Consider the following 24,232-nt stretch of genomic DNA (forward strand, 5'->3'; position numbering starts at 1 on the left):
AGTACTATTTTCTCTGTACATTTTATCCCCTGTAGTTTATTACTGCTTAACAACCCTATCAGTCATGTGGTCATATGTCTCAATTGAGATGAAAAGGAATGAACTGTATAGATTATTGTTGTAAGAATTGTCAAAATAAATTGTTTATTAAAGGTAGTCTCTTTTGCCCTACTCCTGCTGCAAAAAAGTTTAAACTGAGAAGATGGATACATATTTGTATTAATAAAATTATGACCTATAAAGAGAGGGTTAAAGTGGTTTTAGTATCATTTTTAAAAAATAAATTAGAGGCAGTCAAAGTCAATGGTAGTTTTAGTAAAGTATATTTATTTTTGTTTTTAGTACCACCAGTGATTAGCGGAGGAGGAGATGTTGTGTTCCCTATGAAGCCACGTACATACACCGTCACACAGGATAAAGAAGTGATCCTTCCATGCAATGTCTCTGGTAACCCCAAACCCACAATTAGGTGGTACAAGGATGGCAATCTAGTCACACCTAATGAGAGAGGTGTTGAGGTGTCCAGAGATGGACAGATACTGACCATTAGCCGAGCAGACGTAATACATACTGGTCTGTTCCAGTGTGTTGCATCAAGTATTGCTGGTAATACAAGTGTTGAATATGAACTAGTTGTCAATGGTAAGTGTTAAGTAGTTTTAATGTTATAATTTAAGATTAGAAAAATGTATGTAATTGTAAATTAAATAGGCAATAGATTTATAATAAAAAAATTTGTTTTATTAAATGCGGTTAACAATAAAAAAAAACTTTATCGTTAGCCAAGGGTAACAAAGAGAGGCCAAAAACTTCTATTGCTGAATAGGGGTATGCCAAAATATACACAGGTCTACAACACCAGGTATTTTCATGTCGTCTCCCCACCAAGTACTAACCTGGCCTGACATTCTTTAACTTTGGTGATTGGACACAAAAGATGAGTAACAAATTGATTGAATATTTTTATTTTAATAGTGCCACCAATCATATTTGGATCTGAGTTTCCAATTAACGAAAGTGTCACCATTAATAATGCCATCACACTGGACTGTACCACAACTGCCACACCTGAGCCAACCATTGAGTGGTACAACGGTAATGTACCATTGGAAGGTAGTGAATTAGGTGTACGATTTGACCAAAAGAAGCACCAACTGACCATTGAGAATGCCCAATTGGTCCATGATGGTGTTTACCGTTGTATAGCAACAAATGAAGCTGGTCAAGAAGAGAAGTATTTTAACCTGCAAGTCCAAGGTATGTCTGCTGTTTATACATGGGTCTGTATTCATGACTATCTATCCATGTGATGTTCTGTCTTCAACCAAAAGGACTTAAAGGAATCATTAATATTTTATCAGAATATGAAAATTACTGATGCAAATTAGAATATTAAATAAATTGTGACTGCATTGCCATTGGGTTACATAACACATAAGCAAAACGGTATAACATAAAACAGAACAATTGCAGAGAACCTATAACTTAAAGATGTATATAAGGGGAACACAGATGTCTAGATAATGTCATTACATAATCAAAATATTATTTATATAAGATAAAATGTTATTATTTTGTTTTAGTACCATCCACAATCACGGACTTAAATGAAGGACAAGTAAATGTCATGTTTGGCTCAGAGGTTCAATTAAGTTGTGACAACTATGGAATACCAGCACCAGTTGTGACTTGGTACAAAGGAGAAAATTTCATTCCAGTAGACAGTTCACGGTTTATCCAGACAGACAGAGGTCTTTTCATTGCAGAAACCAGTACAACAGATACAGACCTTTTTAGATGTTTAGCCACTAATCCAGCAGGGGAGGCTGAACGTAGAATTTATCTCCAAGTTTTAGGTAAGCTGACACACGTTTAAAGTTATTTAGCATAAACTACTTTCTGTTCTATTATAATTGTAAATGTAGGTGTTTTGTATGAGAATATCTTGATTAGTTTGTAAAGTAAAATCTCTTGGAATCAATGGAATGATCCAGCAGAAAGATATTAGGTATTCTGTACATTTGAGTGATTACGATGCTTAGCAACCAAACTAGACTAAAATCCTGGCTCATGCCCTTATTATTACATAACTGAGAGCAACTTTTGTAATTGTGAATTCTTAAACAAATATTATGTTGTGAAAACGTGTCATCAGATTTTTAGTAAATAAGAAGAGAATTTTAAAGTCAATCTTAATATCTTCTAGTTGCACCAATGATCACTGGTGGACTGGACACCATCAAGACAGTTCTTGGCAGGAGAGTACGTCTGCCATGTGATGTCTCTGGCACACCTAAGCCACTGATCTCATGGCAGAAGAATTACCAGATCTTAGATGAGTCTAATGAGGGCTACAGAGTACTGGCGAATGGTATGTTGTACATTGAAAAGGCCACCATTGACGATGCAGGGATCTATCGCTGTATAGCCACCAATCAAGCAGGCACAACTGCAAAGAAAATTGAATTACAAGTCCAAGGTATATTTTATTTATTATTTTCATACAAAATACAAATTTAAAAAAGACCCTTTAATGTTTTATTATTCTTCCTCACTTTTAGTTTAGCCTCATGGCAGCCATTGTAGCAACTACCAGATCAGCACACCTGGGGACAATAACCTATTCTTTTCGAATAGTGTACCAAGTTCTTTATGTACTTGCTTATGCACTTGTCTTGAATCCTATTTTTCAAATAAGAGTGCAGCAATCATTATTTTTTATATCAAAAGCTATGCAAATTTGTGATTGATATGTTAACCATTTCTTTTTCTAGTTGCACCAATGATTAGCATCCCAGAGAACTTCTACACAGCTGTTGAAGATGAAGCCATCATCTTGGAATGTAGTGCAACTGGAATCCCACATCCAGAGATCCAATGGCTTCACAATGGCATTGAGATCAATGACAGACGTGTTAAACGTCTCTCTGGATCTCTCCAGATACCATTTGTAAGAGCTGAAGATACAGGCAGATATACCTGTCTTGCAAGAAATGATGTCTCCAGTGTTTCAGGAACCATTCAACTTCAAGTTTTGGGTACGAATTCTTTTTTTATTTTTTGAATGGTTTCCTGTTCAAATACTACAGTATCTTTGCATATATAGTATTATCACTATGAATATATCTATATTTCTCTTTGTAGTGCCACCAACTATTACAAAGGTACAAGACTCGTACAACGTTGGTTTATACAGCCGTGCTGCTTTGCCATGCGTTGCTGATGGCGCTCCCAAACCAGAGATCTCATGGACCAAAGATGGCCAACCAATTGAACAGAGTAGTCGATACTTTATCTTGGATTCTGGCACCCTTGTCTTTGATAGAGTCGAGGTAATTGCACCAGTAATACGAAGAACTAGCATTTTAATAATGCTGTTTAAAAAATTCTATTAATATAGATTTCTTTAGTAGCCTGAGCTTCATAATTTTTTAAACTATACTATGATGTGCAGTTTAGTTCTTTTTCATCCCTGGTAGGGTTATTAGCTAAATGCAGTGATGATAAGTACCAGAAAACCCATACTCTTTCCGAAGATCAGACACGAGCCAGAAGTGTACACTTGACCTCCAGTTGTAAGTCCTTTTATCCGAGAAAATATCACCAGAATTGTTGTCAAGGAGTGTCTGGTGTTTCGCAGAATGGAAGATGCCCACCATGCATAAATGTAGCTTTAGATGATAATCAAATAAATCAATCAATATGTGTCATCTCTTTTCTTGGTTTAGAGAACCGATGCAGGACAGTATGTGTGTACAGCAACAAATTTAGCTGGAAGAATGTCAAACAGTGTTGCTCTTGTTGTGAAAGGTATGCTTCTTTTTTCTACAAATTCTTGAGTTTGTTTTCTATTTATTACGCTTAAACATAGCTTATAAATCTAATTTATTGATTTTGTATTTTTCCTAATAATCACCTTTAAGCTAGTTTGACAACAAAAATGTGTGCTCAAATATGGTAGTGATAAAATCATGTTCATATATGGGCACAAAACATTTTTTTGTCACATGAAGTTTGATAGTGTAGACAGAGCTTTACAAATTGTTTAGCTTTTACTGTTACTATTTACTATCTAATTTAATTTAGTTAGATATTCAAGTATATAAATTGTATCTGCTTTTAATTTTTCAACAGTATAAATAATTGTAAAATCAATATTTACCAAATTAACCCTTATGTTCTATTTGTAGACACTGTAAACATGCTGAAGATAATTAAGTTCACTGCTTTAAAAGCATATTATATACCTAAGAGTAGTATTCTTCTCTAATATAATATGAAATAATCTATTATTTACACTCTGTAGTTCGTCCTGATTTTGTTGTTTTCCCCAATGACTTGGAATTGGCTGTATATGAGGAATTGGAGCTGAGCTGTAAAGCAATTGGTACCCCTACCCCTGTGATTACCTGGAAGGTCAACAACACTATCATTCCTGGTAAGGCCTACAACATTTTCAATGTTTTATTTATATTACAATGGTTGGAATATTGGTTTTGTAATTTCATGCGATACTTACACGATTTATCATCCACTACACAGTACACCACTATACCTGCATAGACTCTAGTTTTATATTTACCTCAATGAAATGAATGAGTCTGAGTTCCACACATACACTTTTATTCCGTCTCTTACATCTCATTACATTTTTTTTCAAGTAATTCTGCCCACCTTATTATTATTATTATTTTTTTAGTTTGAAAACTATGAATACCTCTTCACCCAACTAACGTAAAGTAATGTAATATATAGTTCAATAAACATGTAAAATGATTTGAATACAGTCGACTCTCCCAATACCGGACTCTCTGAAAACAGGAAACTTTCCAAATACCAAATTCATTGTTACTATTAGAAACACATTCCAAATACCAGACTTTCCAGAAAATTAGACATTTTAGGCCAGCCCAAACGTGTCTGGTATTGGGAGAGTTGACTGTACTTTTAAGGGAACAAGAATAAATAATAAAAATGGTAAGATTATTATAAATAACTTCTAGGTACTGTGAGTATAAATGGAAGCAGTACATACAGAATTGTAAACGTAATGAAGGAAGATGCAGGAAAATATACATGTGTAGCAGAGAACTCAGCTGGCAGTCGAGATGCTAATGCTATTGTCCGAATCAGAGGTAAAAGGCTTTGTTATTCATTAATTCATTTCTATATTTTGGATAGTACATCCATATACAAAACATACAAAAAAAACGAGAAAAAAATTTATCAGCAAATTCAAAAATAGCATCTTCCCCAAAAACAACCTAAAATATCAATTTGCACCATAGCAGATGCAGGTTGGATTGTGGAAGTACATTAAATATGGTTTTAATTAGACTATTACAACTGTCGAATCTACCTGAATTGCCTTATATATATTTGAGTACCCAGTCAAATTTAACAACCATACTGTTGAGAAAAAATTAAATGTTTCTCTCCTTTTAACCCTTTCACTGCGTATACACGGTACTACCGGGTATAAACAGACGTCGTTAAAATACGTATACCCGGTAATACCGGGTATGGGCAAAACAATGATTTAATCGTATTTGCCTATAATATATAGCACCCTCTGTATTTTTTCGATGAACTTGAATATTTTTGCAAGTCATTAAACATTTTTTCCAGAATAAAAAACGGCCCTCTATAGCTGTATTATCGTCTTGAAAATAGTGACCTATGTTGGATTCAAACTCAACTTAGGCATCCTTAACAATCATCATAATACAAGGTTCCGTATTCTATTCTTTCACTCTTTAGTTCCACCAAGAATCATGAAACAGTCACCACGTTCATGGACAGCTATACCTCAGTCAATGACAATGTTTGACTGTGAAGTGATTGGATTCCCTGACCCAAGAGTTATGTGGTTCAAAGATGGTGAACCAGTTTCATTTGACAATCGTATTGTCAGAGCTGATAACAACTCTCTCGTGATCTATGATACTAGTGTAAGTTCTTCTGGTTATTTTTAAAATTTTGGATTCATCAAGTAATTAAAACAAATTTAACTAATCATACTTTTTGAAATTGAATTTTGAATTATTATTTATTTATACTGGGTAACCTCTTCAATCAAAGACTGGTCCTCAGAGGGCCCAGTTATGATCAGTGGCTGTGTGTGTACTAGTACACCGGGGTAACCCCCCTACTCGTCTAGAAAGATGTACTAGGTTCTTTAAAGTTCACATGAGCCAGATGTGTACACTAGGTCTATGGTTTATAGTCTTTATCCGATAAGACTTGTTCTACCACCAGAACCAACTAGTGATATCAATTTGGTGTCAGTTATTATATTCAAAGGATAACAAATGAAGATGTCAAACTTACAGATATAAACTAACATGTTTTTTCTAAATTTGATTATAGTATACCAATATATTTTCAGGTTATCTGTATTCATAAAAACCCAATAATATTTTGTATTATTATGTATACAATCTCACAAAGCATCATAATTCATCAACATTTATTGACTTTTTAATAATTTATAGGAGATTGATTCTGGACTTTATCGATGTGTTGGTATCAATGAAGCAGGAGAAGCCTCAGTCATATCTGAACTTAGAGTTTCATGTAAGTACATGATTGATATTCAATCATACCGGTAGAATATCTCCATATCAAGAAGAAGATTCTCAATTGGGGTGGCTTTTTCTCAATCTCTCAGATTTAATAATTTTCTGTTTTAAATATTTCCACTTTGATGTACATATCTCTTAATATTCATTAACCAGATCCACCACAATTCCTGATTGAACCAGTTGCAACCAGTGCCAGCCAGGGTGAACTTGTTCGCCTAGATTGCATTGCTCAAGGCATTCCAGTACCAGTGATGACATGGCACGCTGAGCTTCTTGGACGTCCGGGCAGTTACATCATCAATGCCGATCGTCAATCTCAACAATTCAATATCCTGGCCAACAATTCTCTTGTGATTGTTGCTGCGCAGTTACCAGATAGCGGAATGTACACATGCAAAGCGTCCAATGAATTTGATACCATCATTTCCAGCGCTCAAGTTACAATTAGAGGTATGTTGTAATACTCCAGATTCTACATTGGTATTCATAAACAGTATAGTAAGGTTACTGGTAGAATAATGACATTTTAATAATTATATTATTTACTTGAAAAATAATAAATTAATTTTCGTTTCTATTTTCCCTTGATCTTTTGCAACCTTTTATTTTGCATCTTTGCATTGAATATAATAGTGCATGAAAATTAAACAGTGGATTAAAACGATTCACGGTAGGGCCAAACAAAGTATCACCTTATAGGGGTTCCCAAACCTACCTACCTATCCTCTTCGGGCCCTTTGGCTCAGTAGCTGTGGTCTCCCAAAGGAGGGGTTTGAGAAGTTTATATTTCATGAAAGGGCAAAAATGCTTGAATCGGTAATGTAATCAATGTACAAGCAAAATGTGTGACTCTATGTGAAAACACTAACATTCGTATGTGTTATGTCTCATTGTGAAATCATTATGATTTCTATTTCTATACGTTGTTCTATAAGTTGTTACCCTATACATGCATTTATGTAATGATTGTTGACTTGTTATGTTATGCCTATAATGCAAGTAATTAAATTGAATTGTGTAACCTGCAATCACAAAGTGAGAGTAAAATTGAATTATTTTTTCTCTTCCATTATACCGGACACCTTTGGGCTGGCCTAATATGTCTGGTATTTGGAATGTGTTTCTAATGGTAAAAATGAATTTGGGACATTTTGGAAAAGTCTGGTTTTGGGAGAGTTTCTGGTTCCCAGAGAGTCCGTATTGGGTTGACTGTACATGGATGGAAAGAAATGTTATGTTTCTATTATTTCTTTACTAATAGTAATGAAATATGGAAGTTTTAATGTTGTGCTCATAAAATGTATGGTGGTGCAAGAATATCCCAAGGTTTTTAACTATAAATACATTGAAACAAATATTTTTCTATATTCTCAACTACACTTCCAATTTTACCTTTATGTGATTGCAGGTTTGATATGTATGTTTGCACCATGTTCAATATCTTTCTCTTCACTTATGTTACTCTCTTTGCTTTACTGTTCTAACCATTACGTTTCTAGTCGATGGAAACTGGTCTCCATGGCAACAATGGGGTGCATGTAGTAAAACATGTAAACAACAAGATGAGACCGGCATGCAGAAACGTTTGCGACTTTGTAACAATCCCATGCCTGCCAACGATGGCCGTTTTTGTGTTGGTACAGACGCTCAATTCAGAGAGTGTAACACGAATGTAGATTGTCCGAGTAAGTTATTATTGGTGTCGACCGATAGTGGCCAGAGGTACCAACTTGGGGTTGATTGTTCCTTTCAAACATCATGTGTGTGTGTGTGTCACTCTATTTTTTTTCCTTGTGATGTTAATTTTATTGTAAGCATGATGGAATAAGAGAATGTTATAGCATTATCTTCAACCTTGCATATAATTCTGTTTTCGTCTTGATGATAATGCTTATTTTGTCAAAGCACTAAAGTAAGTGAGAGTAGTGTGGCATATTTAATCAAGGGAATGGTGAATCACATTCTATATATAAAAATTAACAAAATGGCAGTAAAGATAACATACAAGACAGTTTTTTTCCATTTATTGTTGCAATTACATGTGTCTATTCCCATCAAAATGATCAGAATAGTACAGGAAGAAGGTTTCAAAATACATTTAAAAACTACCCTGGGCTACTGACAAATAAGACCCAATTTTCATACAAAAAAAGTGATTCCACCCTACTATAACCTGCTTATATTAATTTAAATAATTTAGTTGATGGCGGCTTTGGTTCATGGTCACCGTGGGAACCTTGTTCGAAGACGTGCGGTCGTGGAATTCGCACCAGAGAGCGTAAATGCAACAACCCATCACCACAGTACGGTGGTCGGGAATGTGAAGGCCGCACCACTGAACAAGTACTTTGCATTATGGGAGAGTGTGATGGTATGTTGTAACAGGTTTTCACTTTCATAATTGAAGCATTTCACAAAGAACTTGCTCATTAGCATAACAAAGCAGGTGCAAGATGAACCAAGCCAGATTTCTATGCTGGTTTGAATATCCTTATTTTGATTTCTATTTTACAAAATTGCTCAAACAAACCTTAATGTTTAAGTGTACTTGGTGGTATGAACTTAAATTTGGAGGTTCAAGAAAAAATGTACATACATAGATAAATTTAAATATGTTGTTCCCTGGTTATAAGCAACTCAAATTGTTATGTTTTGTTTTATGTGGAGGGTTATGGATACATTTATTTACTTGTTCCTATTATATTAAAGACTGCTTAGGATTCTCATTGACACCAATGACACAATAAATTGTCTGTTAAGACTTCCTTTCCACAAACTTTAACATGCGCTGCTGGTGTATAAGCAGTAACACTATATCCAGTGTTTTATGACAAATATTCACCTCTAGATTAAAGTTCTGGTAGTACAAATATATATTTTAAAAAAAGAATGATTGCTTTTTATAATTATCTTTTACAATCTATACAACACAGTTTACGATAAACAAACTTATTTTAAAATTACTACTCCCTTGGTATGTTAGCATCTAAGCCTGTGCTATTTAATGTCTAATGACTTGTTTATAAAATGAATCTATGTATATATGGATTTGTAGTAATTAACTTTTTTTATTTTCAAACAGTTGATGGTAGATGGACAGAATGGGGTGCATGGGGTGACTGTTCTGTCTCATGTGGTGAGGGTATCAGCCAAAGGCAACGAATGTGTACACCACCAATGAATGGAGGAAAACCATGTGAAGGCAGGGCCTTTGAAATCAATACCTGCTCCCCTGGCTCATGTATTTGTAAGTATTCTGCCCTAACCAATGCCCGACCATTAATAACACCTACTATGCTAGGCCTAGTTATCCAACAATACTAAAGTGTGTTTCTCCCTAAATCATTTGAGTAAATGTGGTAATTGCAGTTAACTTTTTTATTTTCATATTTCATATATTTTCATTATTTATACTCATATACTATTTATGTCTTACACAAAATATTAGTTGTTGTTTATTATTGCAATCTTTAATCTATACTATATATAATGTATATATAGTATATACTATATATATACTGGAATTATAATTTATGTATACATATTTTTTTTTCATTTACCAATATCGGTAGTTATTTCATTTATAATTATCATGAAACTATTGAAATATAATTTAAATAATTTTTATAAAGAAGATGTTAGTTATGTTATTATACTGTAATTTTTTATCCTAAATTATATAATTATATATTCTAGGTTATTTTTATTTTTTTAGTAATGTGTTTTGTTATGGGTCCCTACGAGACAAGTTTTTAACTTCTAGAAGGGATCCATGATAATAATGACTACCAATTACTGCTTTATCTATGTTCACTTTAATATCTTTTTTCTATTTTGTATATATTCATTCATTATTATCTAAATAAATATTATCTGAATAATATCTGAATTTTTAGATAATGGAGGTTGGTCAGATTGGAGTGATTGGTCCGTTTGTTCGGTTTCTTGCGATGGCGGTGAACAGTTTCGATCACGATCATGTAATGATCCCACACCATCGCCCAATGGGCTTCATTGTGAAGGTCTCACAAATCAATTCAGAGACTGCCATACAGAAGCATGTATACGTAAGTTTCATCATGTTTCAAAGTGGTTATATTTTTGAAGAATTTTTATTATTTTATCTTTGAAAATGTATTGATTTTGAAAATTTCCTGACGTTATTCTATCTTTAAACTTTTTTAGAACATGGTAACTGGGGTGAGTGGGCTGAATGGGAGCAGTGTGATCGGCCATGTGGTGTTGGACGACGAGTCCGCCGCAGAGAATGCAACAATCCACCACCAAGTCTAGGAGGACGCACATGTCTAGGACAGAGTATTCATTCTAAGACATGCACACTCAGAGAAAGCTGTAAGTGCATTAGTTTAGTTTAGTTTCAGTTCACACAACATATTACACTATATATACATTCATACTTATAAATAATAATAAAACATTTGTATGTGGAGATCACAATAAGCCATAATGGCTTTAAGTCTGAACCTCCAGATAAAACAAACAATAAATAAATATGTCTCGAAAGAGACATCAATTGAAACTACATCTTCCACATGGTTGGATGTATGTTTAGACACAGTTCAACAATTGAGAGCTTTCAATTTGATCTAGAAACTAGCTAGGTCATGCTACATCCTTGTTCATATGTTGGACATTGCTCTTATTTGTCAGACTATTGTTTATTATCTTAACACATTTTTCAATTTTAGGTGATGGTAACTGGAGCGCGTTTGGACCATGGTCTGATTGCCCAGCAACTTGTGGACAAACGTTCAGGGTTCGTGAAAGAGTATGTGACAATCCACGGCCAATCCTTGGTGGTGCCTCTTGTTATGGACTTGCTGTTGAGCAAAGCAGATGTGTTGTACCTCCTTGTTTTGGTGAGCTTTATGGTTACTGTAATACATACATACAGTTTGTCTGTTGTTTGCTTCTCTGCACTAGTTGTTTAAATAAAAATATTTCTGTTACCACATCATTAGAAATGGTTACTTAAGAAATAAGAGAGTATCATTTTCACCTTTAATGAAGGTATATTTCATGTGATCTCTACAAACACTACAATTACCATTATTCCACTAAATTATGAAAAATGGAAAATGTCAGGTGATATATCAGGCACTATAAACGTCTTCCAGAGATCTGAGAGATTCCTTTCACATTTCATTGTGTATGGATTAAACAGATTTAATTATGGAATTGTAAAATCCTTTAAGAGATCGCTACACTAGACATTCCTACGATAGCTGTTGCATATGATTTCATCAATTACAGTATATCCACTGTTTTTAAAGTGGTGATGTGACAGCAGAACATTCTCTAAACTTAACTATAAATCTTTTCTTTTTACACTTTATAGCCAAACCAACAGAAACAGCTGGAACAGTGTCTGGTTCTATTAATGACATTAAGATCACAGGTGGACTACTGTATGGTAACTTTACATCATCAAGTACTGAAACTGTTGTCAACTCGGTTATCTTTGGAATTCCACCAAAACTAGGTATTCTAACATTTCTTGACATGTTTAAAAACTGATATATAAATAACATATTTAGAAAACTATACCATATTCGTAATTCCATTAACTCTCAATAGTTTGGTGTATTTAATACCATGTTTTTCAGACTCTGAAACATGATTTTATAACCTGTTTGATAAATTTATTTTCATATTGTTTTTAGGAAACTCCATGAGGATACTGTTGTCTATGATAAGTCCTATCTTCTGGACCGTTGCAAAAGAAGTGAATGGAGCTGCAAATGGATTGTCCTTAACAAATGGAATATTCCAACAGTCTTCAAGGGTTGAGTTTAATACTGGTGAGTTTAAGAATTTTACAAATGGAATTTTCCAACAGTATTCAAGTGTTGAGTTTAATACTGGTGAGGTACAAATGGAATATGCCAAAAGTATTCAAGTGTTGAGTTTAATACTGGTGAGGTACAAATGGAATATGCCAAAAGTATTCAAGTGTTTAGTTTAATATTGGTGAGGTACAAATGGAATATGCCAAAATATTCAAGTGTTTAGTTTAATACTGGTGAGTTTAAGAGTTTACAAATGGAATATTCCAACAGTCTTCAAGGGTTGAGTTTAATACTGGTGAGTTTAAGAATTTTACAAATGGAATATTCCAACAGTACTCAAGTGTTGAGTTTAATACTGGTGAGGTACAAATGGAATATGCCAAAATATTCAAGTGTTTAGTTTAATACTGGTGAGTTTAAGAGTTTTACAAATGGAATATTCCAACAGTCTTCAAGGGTTGAGTTTAATACTGGTGAGTTTAAGAGTTTTACAAATGGAATATTCCAACAGTATTCAAGTGTTGAGTTTAAAACTGGTGAGTTACAGATGGAATATTCCAACAGTATTCAAGAGTTGAGTTTAATACTGGTGAGTTACAAATGGAATATTCCAACAGTATTCAAGTGTTAAGTTTAATACAGGTGAGTTACAAATTAAATATTCCAAGAATATTCAAGTATTGAGTTTAAAACTGATGAGTTACAGATGAAATATTCCAACGGTATTCAAGTGTTTAGTTTAATACTTGTTGAGTTTGTCTTGCATGCCAGCACCTGCTTGGATGTGTCGAATTTAATCAGAGTTTCCAAAATGCAAATAAAAAAAGGATGTGTCTGAGTGAAAGTTTAATCTCTCTTTTTACATGCTACATCTTTTACCTTTGACTTTCCACTGCTATATTTCAGTTCTGTTTAGGACACGATGCGATATTCACTTTAATGACAAAGACAGTAGATGATTGTAGTGTGAAGAGGAAGAGGAGGGCAAGTGGGTTATTTTTGGTTGGTACTAAATACAAATGTACAGAATTGTTTTGTTTTTTACAGGCCAAACATTATACATCAATGTCAGTGCTATGGGTATGGATGAACAGAACTCTCTCAACTTTGATGTAACCATTGATGGAAACATGCCTGATTTTCAAACCGCATCATCTATTCGACTTATCCCCTATGAGGAAGAATACCATCAACTTGCTGATGGAATACTGTATGCAAAATCAACACGTAACCTATTTGTAGACAACAGAGCCATGCCATACATCTGGAACCATACGATTCACTATATTGGAGATCATATGCCTTTCTTGATCCAGAGACTAAATGCTAAAGAACTTCAAACACAGTACTCACAAGGCAGGCTGATTTTCTTAGTTCGTGCTTCCATTGAACCAGGTAAGTCAGTGGTGCGAGTTTTTATGCAGTAGAAATTGAAACCAAATTGTTTTATCAGTTTTATTGTACTTTATGCATTTTATAATAATCGTCACACTGTAATACATGCCACAATTCATTAAAGTGGTTATACTTATACTAAAATAATAATCATAATATTCATGAGGCACTCGACTTTTACCAAATAGTATCACAGCCTGCAATGTAAAGAATAAGAATTTGTTAATAGCTTCAAACGGTGTGTCATATTGAAGAATGATGTATGCCATATGATAAGTATAGTTTTTTGGCACCCTAACCACAAAGAAGCAACTATTATTCTATACACAGTACAGTAGCTTTTTTGATGAAAATACTGATGTGTCTTTCTGTAGATTATGAGTATGCTGGTTCTGGCACCTGCCCACTTGGCTTTATTTATGATCCATCTGGTCCATTCTGCGTAGGTAAGTACAAGATACAGTTCCAACATATACATGCCTGGAACACGGTTACCTTACCTGTGCTTCAATTTCATGCTTTAGTCCCCGTTTGTTTTTGTCAGTTTGGTCATGGTTTTCATTCAAGCCAGGTAATCTATAACTTACTAGGTTAGGAGGCACCCAAGTTCTGAGAAGGCTGAGACTCAACTGGTGCTAACCACAGTTTATTGGTTTGAACTCTATTAACGACGTTTGTTTGGTTTGGCTGATAGCATAAACTTTCACTTACTCCCATTTCCTTCATTGCTCCAAATTTTCCGCTATACAAATTAAAATATGGATTAAAAAAAAAAAATTAAATTTCAGATCAGGATGAATGTAATTCGCATTTCCAAGTGTGCGCAGATACTTGTCACAATACTCTTGGTGGTTACTACTGCTCCTGTCCACCTGGATTTGTACTTAGTTCTAATGGAAGATCATGTAATGGTAAGTTGTGCTGTTCTTGTTATTGTCGCAAGTAATTTATACACACCTGAGAGTATTCTTGCCATTTGATTGGTTAATTATGTATCATGTGATTTTCAGTACTAGTTACTTAACTGAAGTGATATCTACTGGTGATAATTAATGGGTCTAATGTATGAGCACTGTGGCGCAGTGGTTAAAGCATTGGACTTGCAATCAGAGGTTGCCGGTTCAAGCCTGGCCCGGTCACTGCAGTGTTGAGTCCTTGAGCAAGATTCTTTATCCACATTGTTCCTCCCCACCCTTTTATGTAAAAAGTACTGGGAAGGTAAATCAGACACGTTGACACGAGTGGCGTACCCCCCACAAACATACACACTTAGTGGAGTCTGGCCCAAACGCTAAGGAAATGGAGAAGGGCACCACAGCTGTTAGCACTAGCTTAGGTTTCGACTTTACCGTTACCTAATGTATGTTCAGCTTTTTTCAAGATGACCATTTTTGCCACACAAGAATGTTGACTGACCCCAAAAATAACCTGTTGCTCCTGCTGACTTATGTACTCTAAGTCCAAAATTGGAGCGCTGCCTTTTTAAACGGCCTAGCTTTCCGACCTAGTCTTTGACAATGTTTCAAAATGGAAGCAGTGGACTAATGAATGTTTGGTAGGTGTGTTATAAAACAAACTAATCTTTTTAGTTATCCGCTTGGTAGAGCGGATAACTCCTTGTTATTGTATGGGATCAATATTTTTTTTCTGTATTATTCTTCTTTCCTTCCTTCCTTTTTGTGAGTCGCGTTTCTCTAAAATGTGTAAACATAACATTTCATAACTTTGACAACATATGGGCATTTACGTGAAGTTGTGCACCTCCTATTTTTGAATGACGTCATAGTTGCGCAACGTGACTTACGCAAAATTTTATGAATTTCAATGATTGATCGTAGATTAAAAACCAAAAGTCATTTAGTATTGACACTTTGACAAAATTTAAGTCATATCAGGGGAAAACTTTCTACGGATTAAAAATGGCATGTTTCACAAGAAGTTACGCGTTCAACATGCTCAAAGTTACTTTTTACACGTTTCTTGTCATTTTGAGCATGTCAAAAATTCCCACGGGCGCGCAATTTTTTACGCGCGCAGTGCGCACCTAGCGTTAAAAATTTATTTTTTTCTCTTGAATTATATTTTTCAAGCCTTTCCTAGTAATTTTGAAAACAATTTAGACCTTTTCCAGTTTAAATAACGGCATACGAACACGTTGAATTAGACAATTCGTGCGCGTTTTTTATGAAAAAGCTTAAAAAATCGTCAAAATAATGTCTTTTTTTAAACAGTCATAGTTTCTAAAGTAAACCGTGAACCGTTTATTTTTATTACAAAATCTAGAAGTTGATGAGTTGTAGATATCGGATCATGCATCGATAAGGCTAAAAAAACATTGTGACGTCATCGTATGGCCACACGAATGTAAAATATAGGATTTTTGTCTCTTTCGTTATTGCTCATCACATTCAATAGAGCGCATCACGCTTATCTGTATTCCTTTTTCTCCTACATTTATATATTGTCTAGGTCAATCAACTTTCTTTAGCATGAGTTAAAAATATTTTAATTTTGATCACGTCATCATGCCTAAAAATTTTAATTACGTGGGTCATTAATTTCATCTTTACAGTAAATTTTAATCTGTAATAGCTCGTAAGAATAAAATGGGATAATCAAGATTAAACGTTTTCTGGAAGCTATTGGATTGTAGATACGAAATCATGTGAACTTTTCACCAGTCGGATGTTGTGACGTCATCACATGACAAGTTTAATTAAAAAGGTCAAATTTTTATCGTCTGCGTCAAAGTTCATCACATTTAAATGTGCGCGCACCAACATTTTACGTATTCAAATTTCTTCTACACGTTAATATTTTGTTGCTGAGATAATTATCTTCAGAATTGATATCTTTGTGTTTTTTTTTATGACATCATCATGTTAAATATTTGAATTAAAGGCAGGTCCCATAATTCAGTTAATATGTCATATAATATACAGTAGTACAATGTACACCAACATAGGCTCTGATGTGAACAAATTGTTGTTTGCCGCCCTCTGTATCATGTAGAATTAATGTCTCCTTGTATACACAGTATACTGTATAATTATAATACAAGGCGAAAATACAGGACCACCTCTTATTATAGTTTTTAACATATGACGTGCACGTGCCGTCTGTCGTGCGGATAACTAACTCGTCAAAGTGACGAGTTTCATGTCTAGTTTTTGTTGTATTTGTTGAATAGAGTGAATATTTAATTTGATTGATTCCTCTATTTAAAATTTTTTTTCAGATTTAAATGAATGTGTTGTAAGTATTAATGGTGGTTGTCCAAATGGGACACAATGTTTCAATACATTTGGAAGCTTTCAATGTCTTGTGCAGTGTACTAAGGGATATACATTGTCCGATGATGGAACAAGATGTGTTGGTATGTATATAGTACTCTACTGGTCAAACAATATATATCCAAAATCTTCAAATAATTTTAATTTGTGAAAGTACTAAAAATGATACTTGCAAGGATTTTTGCAAAATGTCGTCGTAAAATTGTTAGTACTTTCGATCTATTTGATCAACAAAAAAGAAAAATTTCTCTTTTATAATATATATCAGGAGAATGAGAGTCCCTAATGCTGGATTGACCACCCTCGTTAAATATTGTTTAAATAAATAAATGAAAATAAATTAAAACCTTCAGATGTGGATGAGTGCACGGCATATAGACGTGGAAGATGTGCCCATGAATGTCGCAACACAATTGGTAGCTACGTCTGTATTTGTCGACCTGGATTTGAACTGGTAAACCAACGGCAATGTAGAGGTACAGTAATCCACATTGTTCAGACTCCTGTTGCCTACAATTTTGAAAAAAAAGACATTCAGTTATCTCATTTGATTCTATTTGTTCGAAAATATGTCCAAGACTACCAAGAGTCAATGAACCCCCAGCATATAAATATAAGAACCATAAAAAAGAATTACTTTACATTAATGTAACAACCTAATACACTATTGCTTAAAAGTACATGATATAATTAATGTTCTATAGTATTTGATTATATTATTTATGACACACATGAGTACATTCACGAAATTTTGGTTGATTTTGGATCACATGGCGTTGGTAATTTAGTTACAGTCAATGGAAAAGTTATATTCAATGATTCTATTCAATCATTTATTGTTTGTATTTTTTTCATCACTAGATTTACTCTAGAACAAAAAAACAATTAGTGTAGTGTAGTTTTTTTTTAAATGTGAATAATTTCATTCCTTAAAGAAACAACCTCGCCTTAGTTTTCAACTCATGAAAATATTTTCCCAATTTATAAACATTAATTTGTACAATCAACTTATTCTATTTTATTCTTTAAAGAAATAAATGAATGCAAGCGATATAAAGATATTTGTAGTAAGACCGAGAATTGCCGAAATAACTATGGTAGTTACACTTGCATATGTAAAGGAGGATATCAAAGAAATGATGGTTTCTGTAAAGGTAGGCTATTCTATTTTCATTTTCATCTTTTGGGTAATGTTGGACCACTGCCTTAAAAAGTTAGAAATGTAGACATTAAGCTCTGCCTACACTATCAAACTAGTTTGATAAAAGAAGTGTGCTATGCCCAAATATGGTAGTGCTATGCCCAAATATGGTAGCGATATCATCATGTCCATATATGGGCAAATCAAAAGTTTGATTTGAGTGTAGACCAGGATTTAGAGATGATAGAGATCTTTCCGCCCAAAGAAGATTAAAGAAGATTAAAGAAGATTAAAGAAGATTAAAGAAGATTAAAGTTAGAAAATTGGTTCAATCACAGTCTGACCATAGAGATATTATAGTATAATATCTCTATTGTCTGACGGAACTCTTAATTCAGTGTAAGATCTTCCAGATGACTTACTTACTTACTTACTTAGCCGGGACATATCCAAACTTATATGTCTACATTTCTCCATAACGTCCTATCTGCCATTGAGACAGCCAGTTCATCTCTCTGCATACCAGTATCCGTCTGTAGTACATCAATGTATGTGAGTGCTGGACAGATGACTTAAGTGGACTATGAGATTGCTCAAATAATTTAAGTCAATAAACTACATTCTTACTTTAATGAAAGTTTATGAGTGCAATCGTACAAATAATTTCTTGAGGTGAAAATATTTGTTCTGTTGCACGAATATAAAACATTTATCATTTGTGTTAATATAACACACATACTTTTAATGAGAGACTAGAGTAAGGCCTGTAAACCATTCGAAAGATGTAACTACGAGTTCAATGGAATATTTATTGAATATCAGTGAAACACAATAAATTCTTCTATCAAATAGTGTGTTATTAAATAAAGTATTATATTGTATCTTTCAGATGTGGATGAATGCACAATAGGAACATACCGATGTAGTCCAAATTCTGAATGTAGTAACACTGAGGGTAGCTATCTCTGCAATTGTAAGCCTGGATATAGACAGAGAGATGGAATTTGTGTCGGTAAGTACAACTTAACTTAACCGCTTGGCCACTCACCGCTCAGAATTGTTTGCATTCCATTTCCAAGGTCCAGGGTTAAATCTTGACCTACTGTATTTCCAGAGCTTGTAACTCATGACTCTTTCTTGTCCATTCTCTACGCCTCAAATAAGAGAGATAATTTATAGTTTATCCATCCTGTAACCTATCATATTTCTCGGAAAATGGAATAGTCCAGGCGCCGTAGCGGGTCGTACAAACATCTCTCACGCATGACATCGTCCTTATATTTAATTATTAAATAAATAAAAAACCAATTATTTACTAAATTCCACCTGTTATTTAAACCACAGATATCAATGAGTGTATGCAAGCCAATGTGTGCTTGTATCAGTGTAAGAACACCGATGGAGATTATGAGTGTATTTGCCCACCTGGACAAATTAATCTCAGTGATGGAAAGTCATGCGTAGAATACCGCCCTGACAATACAAATAGGGAAATAGTTGAAAATACATCAGTATTTTCATGCCCCCCAAATAAAGAGTTCATAAACACTGACTGTTTCTGTAAAACTGGATACATAGAAACACAAACAGGCTCCTGCATTGGTAAGAATTTTATAATAATTTACTATTTTTATTATGTTGTACTATGTTTATGTATTGTGCTATATTATGGTGCATCTATAATTATAATAATAATAATTGCCTTGTGAAATCATAGGCTAAGTTTACGGCTTTCGCTCTCTGCAGGTGAAATCAATTATTTGCATTTCTAGTTTAAAATTGTCTTATTATAATTATTATTATTATTGTTACTCTTTCTTTTATTTGTCTTGTATATAAACATATTGGATGTTCAATTCAATTTATTTTCCACATACGCCACCCACAAGCATGTACACATTTTAGTACATACATGAATGAATTGAAGGTATTTTGCAAATGCAATAGTTAATCCTTATTTCGTTTTAATTTCTTTACTAGATGTAAACGAGTGCATAACAGAAATTCATAGATGTGCTACAGATGATTTATGTATTAATACTGAGGGATCTTACAGTTGTTTCTGTCCATCTGGTTACAGACTAAATGACCAAGATCAAGTATCTTGTGACGGTATGAGAAAAACCCAGTTGAACTTTTCAGATAACCTTATAATGATTTAATTTTTGTTGTACTTAGACTCATTAATTGTTTTACTTATAGTATAACAATAAATGATAATAATAAACAATTATAGTTATGTTGAATAATACAGATTTTAATAACATTGTTTATGAATATTCTGGCTCTCTTTATTAGTTTATACATCATTTTACTTTCTATGGACCAGAGATTCTGAAATAAAAGATTGAATGAATGAATTTCCTGCATAATATTAAATATTAATGTCTTTTATCAGATATCAACGAATGTGAGAACTATAACTGTGGACTTGACAAGACTTGTTTTAATATGTTGGGATCATTTAGATGCATAGATACACCATGCCCTGCTGGTTATAGCAGAACAATTGGGTAAGTGCAACAAGGTTTTATAAGAACATAAAGGAATAAGGAAAAGAAATTCTGGTATGTCACATTTATACTTTTATAGCCCATTTTGCTCTCATAATTTTCTGGAATGGAATAGACAATGAGATGTTTCATTCTTTTTTGCAATGTTTAATGTTTCATACATTATGGCTTCCGAATAACAACATATTTGTGAGTTCCATATTTTACAATGATGGATCAATGGGACTTTAGTTGTTGTAATTGATGCTTAAGCATAGTGTACATTAGCAAACATTACCAAACTTTTGTTCGCCACTATATTGAAAATTTCTTTAAAACTACAGGAAGTATTTGAGTCCTTCTGTAGGAAAACTAATTTGTCAAGAATGCGCACATCATAGCTTCTGAAAATTAGCTTTCTGTAGTTTCGCAAAGTTTTTCAAATTTTCTTGCAAAACTTTATTTGCTTGGTTTTCCTAATTTAAGTTTACCAGTGTAGACTAGGCTTTAGTTTATCCATTTTTTTAGAAAAGTTACCTTAAACATGATTAGAAAGAAACTGTATTTATCTGTGAATTGTAAATATAGATTCTAAATTTTGTCTCACAGTGGTTGTGTCTGTCAGAGCGGTTGTCAAGGAAGCCGTAGTGAATTGGTTTACAGGACAATAGCGTTAAAGCGAGGCATCCAAAAGGGTCAAGATCTACTTCGTCTCTACACTGTATATGAAACGGGCGACATTCAAAGAATCCATACAAACTCTGTTTACACTGTCATTAATGAACCAGACGAAGAAGTTAGTATATTTATTATTATATATATGTTTAATTTGTTAAGAAAGTGATATAAATGTCTGCCTTTACTTCTTGCCTAGTCTACTGATATCAATTTCCTTAAAAAGATTGTAAAATATTTGGTGTAATTCCAAAATTCAGTAAAATATTTACTTTATACTGTTATTAATGAACCAGGTGAAGAAGTTAGTATATTTATTATTATATATATGTTTTATAATTTTGTTAGGAAAGTGATATCGGTGTCTGCCTTTATTAGGCACCTGATTCAGATAGAAATGTTAAATTAATATATAAATTCTGACAAATTAATTTCTTTATTATTTTCAGGCTGTGCCATTTGCCATTCGCCCTGATCTATCTGGTGGTGGAATGCTGTACACACTCAAGGAATTCAACCAAATGGAAGAGTTCCGTGTCAAAGTTCAAGCAATTGGCTACTCATATGATAGACGTTACATTGATTACAAGACTACGTTTGTTATCTATATATCAATATCGGCATACACATTTTAAATTATAATGAACTTGAAGAATTTGCGTATTCAGGTTATAATGAGCAAATAATTTTAATAACGATATTTTTACACATTTATTGTTATTATTTATACAGTTTTAACTAGTACATGAAGTTTAAACAGTTATTTTTATACTATTTTCTTTAAATAATCCAATTTGGACATTATTTATCAATTTGTATAAAAAAAAACCAATCTGTATTTAACTTCATGAAAGTCTGAATTTTTAAAACACATTAAAAAAAAATGTACATGTCAGTTTTAATGAACTGAAAATGTGTTTGTACTTTATATATGTATTTAATAGGGAAAGAAAAATTGGTTTTGTTATAAATTTTAAAAAATAGCAGCTAGCCTGTTATGTTTCTAAGGGAGTTTTTCAAAATGAAATGTGTAGAATTCAAAATGCCAAGATGAGGCATACATGTATAGATGTGTTCATTCAAGTTCCTATTTTAATGTAAGAAAAACAGTAAAGTATTTGATGCAGTTTTAAGCTTTTTTATATGTAATCAGTACATTATACATTGTTGTGATAAGTGTGAGTTTCTTATGGCTTTGTAAATGCAAATATGGTGCTTTAAAAAAAATCAACGAAATACAGTTAGAAATCTTACACAGTGGGTGTATAATTCTAAAAATAGTTCTGAATTGTAAATAAGTATCAAATTAAAAGGATAAACAATTTGGTACAGTTGGTTCCAAATTCATTTAATGTCAATAATTCATATATTCTTTTTAACTGACACAAACTATTTTATAAAAGATGTCCAGAAAAATAAATATTAAAATGATTTTATTGTAAATTCAACTGCATTTGGAATAATTCAACTGTAGTCAGATGATGTACTTATTGCTATATTAACTAATTTATAGCATTGGTGAAGTAACTAGCTGTAGTAATTGCAGTTATGGTGATTAAACTGCAGTTATAGTTATTATACTGTACTAAATTACTACATTAATGCAGCAATTCGCCAAAACAATTCAACTGTAGTAACCTAATGTACACTTTATCTTTCAGTACATAATTTATTCTATCATTGCAACACATTGAGTCTTGGAAAGAACAAAAAAACATTAAATAATGTACATTATCTCCACACTGCATTTGTTTTTTTATTTAAGTATAAGTCCACTTATAGTAATCCACTTTCAGATAGAATTTAGCATATTAACATAGTAACTATATGTTACACAAACATGAAATGAAAGAGTAATAGAGTAACAGTATACCAGAGTAGCAGGTTAAAGTGAGTGGCCGGATAAACCAAAGTGACAGTATACCAGAGTAGCAGGTTAAACTGCGTGACAGGATAAACCACAGTGACAGTATACCAGAGTAGCAGGTTAAACCGCGTGACAGGATAAACCAAAGTGACAATATACCAGAGTAGCAGGTTAAACCGTGTGACAGGATAAACCAAAGTGACAATATACCAGAGTAGCAGGTTAAACCGCGTAACAGGATAAACCAAAGTGATAGTATACCAGAGTAGCAGGTTAAACCGCGTGACAGGATAAACCAAAGTGACAGTATACCAGAGTAGCAGGTTAAACCGCATGACAGGATAAACCAAAGTGACAATATACCAGAGTAGCAGGTTAAACCGCGTGACAGGATAAACCAAAGTGACAGTATACCAGAGTAGCAGGTTAAACCGCATGACAGGATAAACCAAAGTGACAATATACCAGAGTAACAGGTTAAACCGCGTGACAGGATAAACCAAAGTGACAGTATACCAGAGTAGCAGGTTAAACCGCGTGACAGGATAAACCAAAGTGACAATATACCAGAGTAGCAGGTTAAACCGCGTGACAGGATAAACCAAAGTGACAGTATAACAGAGTAACAGGTTAAACAGACTAACCGGTTAAACAGAGTGACATGATAACAGAGTAACATAATAAATAAGGATCAGAACATCTCCCATTCTTAATAAAAAAAAACCTGAACTATACGGCCCTGTCATGAAAGAACGACTCAACTGACACATTTTTCAAAAATCACTTTTTTAGCTTTTTGGGCTATTTAGGGAATGATACACCTTGTGGTATATTCAGATATTCAAAATTTTAACTAGAAATATGAAATTTAAAAATCAAAATACCACTCAATTACAAGTGTGTGTTACTATTGTCACCAAAGACTAACTCAACTACAAATGCCATGAAAGACTCACTCAAATGACATATTAACAC

At 33.4% G+C, this 24,232-nt stretch overlaps 1 protein-coding gene across 1 annotated transcript in view; it reads left to right on the plus strand.

Moving 5' to 3' along the window:
• Positions 1-23,130, plus strand: part of LOC140046956 (hemicentin-1-like) — an 80,129-nt gene extending 56,999 nt beyond the window's left edge. The window contains exons 34-65 of the mRNA XM_072091731.1: positions 343-642; positions 976-1,257; positions 1,584-1,856; positions 2,207-2,479; positions 2,775-3,038; positions 3,145-3,332; positions 3,729-3,810; positions 4,307-4,438; positions 5,004-5,135; positions 5,761-5,951; positions 6,495-6,576; positions 6,738-7,034; positions 8,084-8,269; positions 8,785-8,955; positions 9,667-9,831; positions 10,481-10,651; positions 10,770-10,937; positions 11,294-11,464; positions 11,944-12,087; positions 12,269-12,406; positions 13,442-13,789; positions 14,164-14,235; positions 14,578-14,700; positions 17,028-17,165; positions 17,436-17,558; positions 18,114-18,236; positions 19,113-19,235; positions 19,568-19,825; positions 20,204-20,335; positions 20,622-20,736; positions 21,325-21,511; positions 21,840-23,130. Of these exons, the coding sequence (XP_071947832.1) occupies positions 343-642; positions 976-1,257; positions 1,584-1,856; positions 2,207-2,479; positions 2,775-3,038; positions 3,145-3,332; positions 3,729-3,810; positions 4,307-4,438; positions 5,004-5,135; positions 5,761-5,951; positions 6,495-6,576; positions 6,738-7,034; positions 8,084-8,269; positions 8,785-8,955; positions 9,667-9,831; positions 10,481-10,651; positions 10,770-10,937; positions 11,294-11,464; positions 11,944-12,087; positions 12,269-12,406; positions 13,442-13,789; positions 14,164-14,235; positions 14,578-14,700; positions 17,028-17,165; positions 17,436-17,558; positions 18,114-18,236; positions 19,113-19,235; positions 19,568-19,825; positions 20,204-20,335; positions 20,622-20,736; positions 21,325-21,511; positions 21,840-22,025 (5,738 nt within the window). The 3' untranslated portion in view covers positions 22,026-23,130. The remainder of the gene's footprint in view (positions 1-342; positions 643-975; positions 1,258-1,583; positions 1,857-2,206; positions 2,480-2,774; positions 3,039-3,144; positions 3,333-3,728; positions 3,811-4,306; positions 4,439-5,003; positions 5,136-5,760; positions 5,952-6,494; positions 6,577-6,737; positions 7,035-8,083; positions 8,270-8,784; positions 8,956-9,666; positions 9,832-10,480; positions 10,652-10,769; positions 10,938-11,293; positions 11,465-11,943; positions 12,088-12,268; positions 12,407-13,441; positions 13,790-14,163; positions 14,236-14,577; positions 14,701-17,027; positions 17,166-17,435; positions 17,559-18,113; positions 18,237-19,112; positions 19,236-19,567; positions 19,826-20,203; positions 20,336-20,621; positions 20,737-21,324; positions 21,512-21,839) is intronic.
• Positions 23,131-24,232: the final 1,102 nt, after the last annotated feature.

The sequence above is a fragment of the Antedon mediterranea genome, chromosome 4 (genome assembly GCF_964355755.1).
Source record: "Antedon mediterranea chromosome 4, ecAntMedi1.1, whole genome shotgun sequence".
NCBI classification, from domain to species: domain Eukaryota; kingdom Metazoa; phylum Echinodermata; class Crinoidea; order Comatulida; family Antedonidae; genus Antedon; species Antedon mediterranea.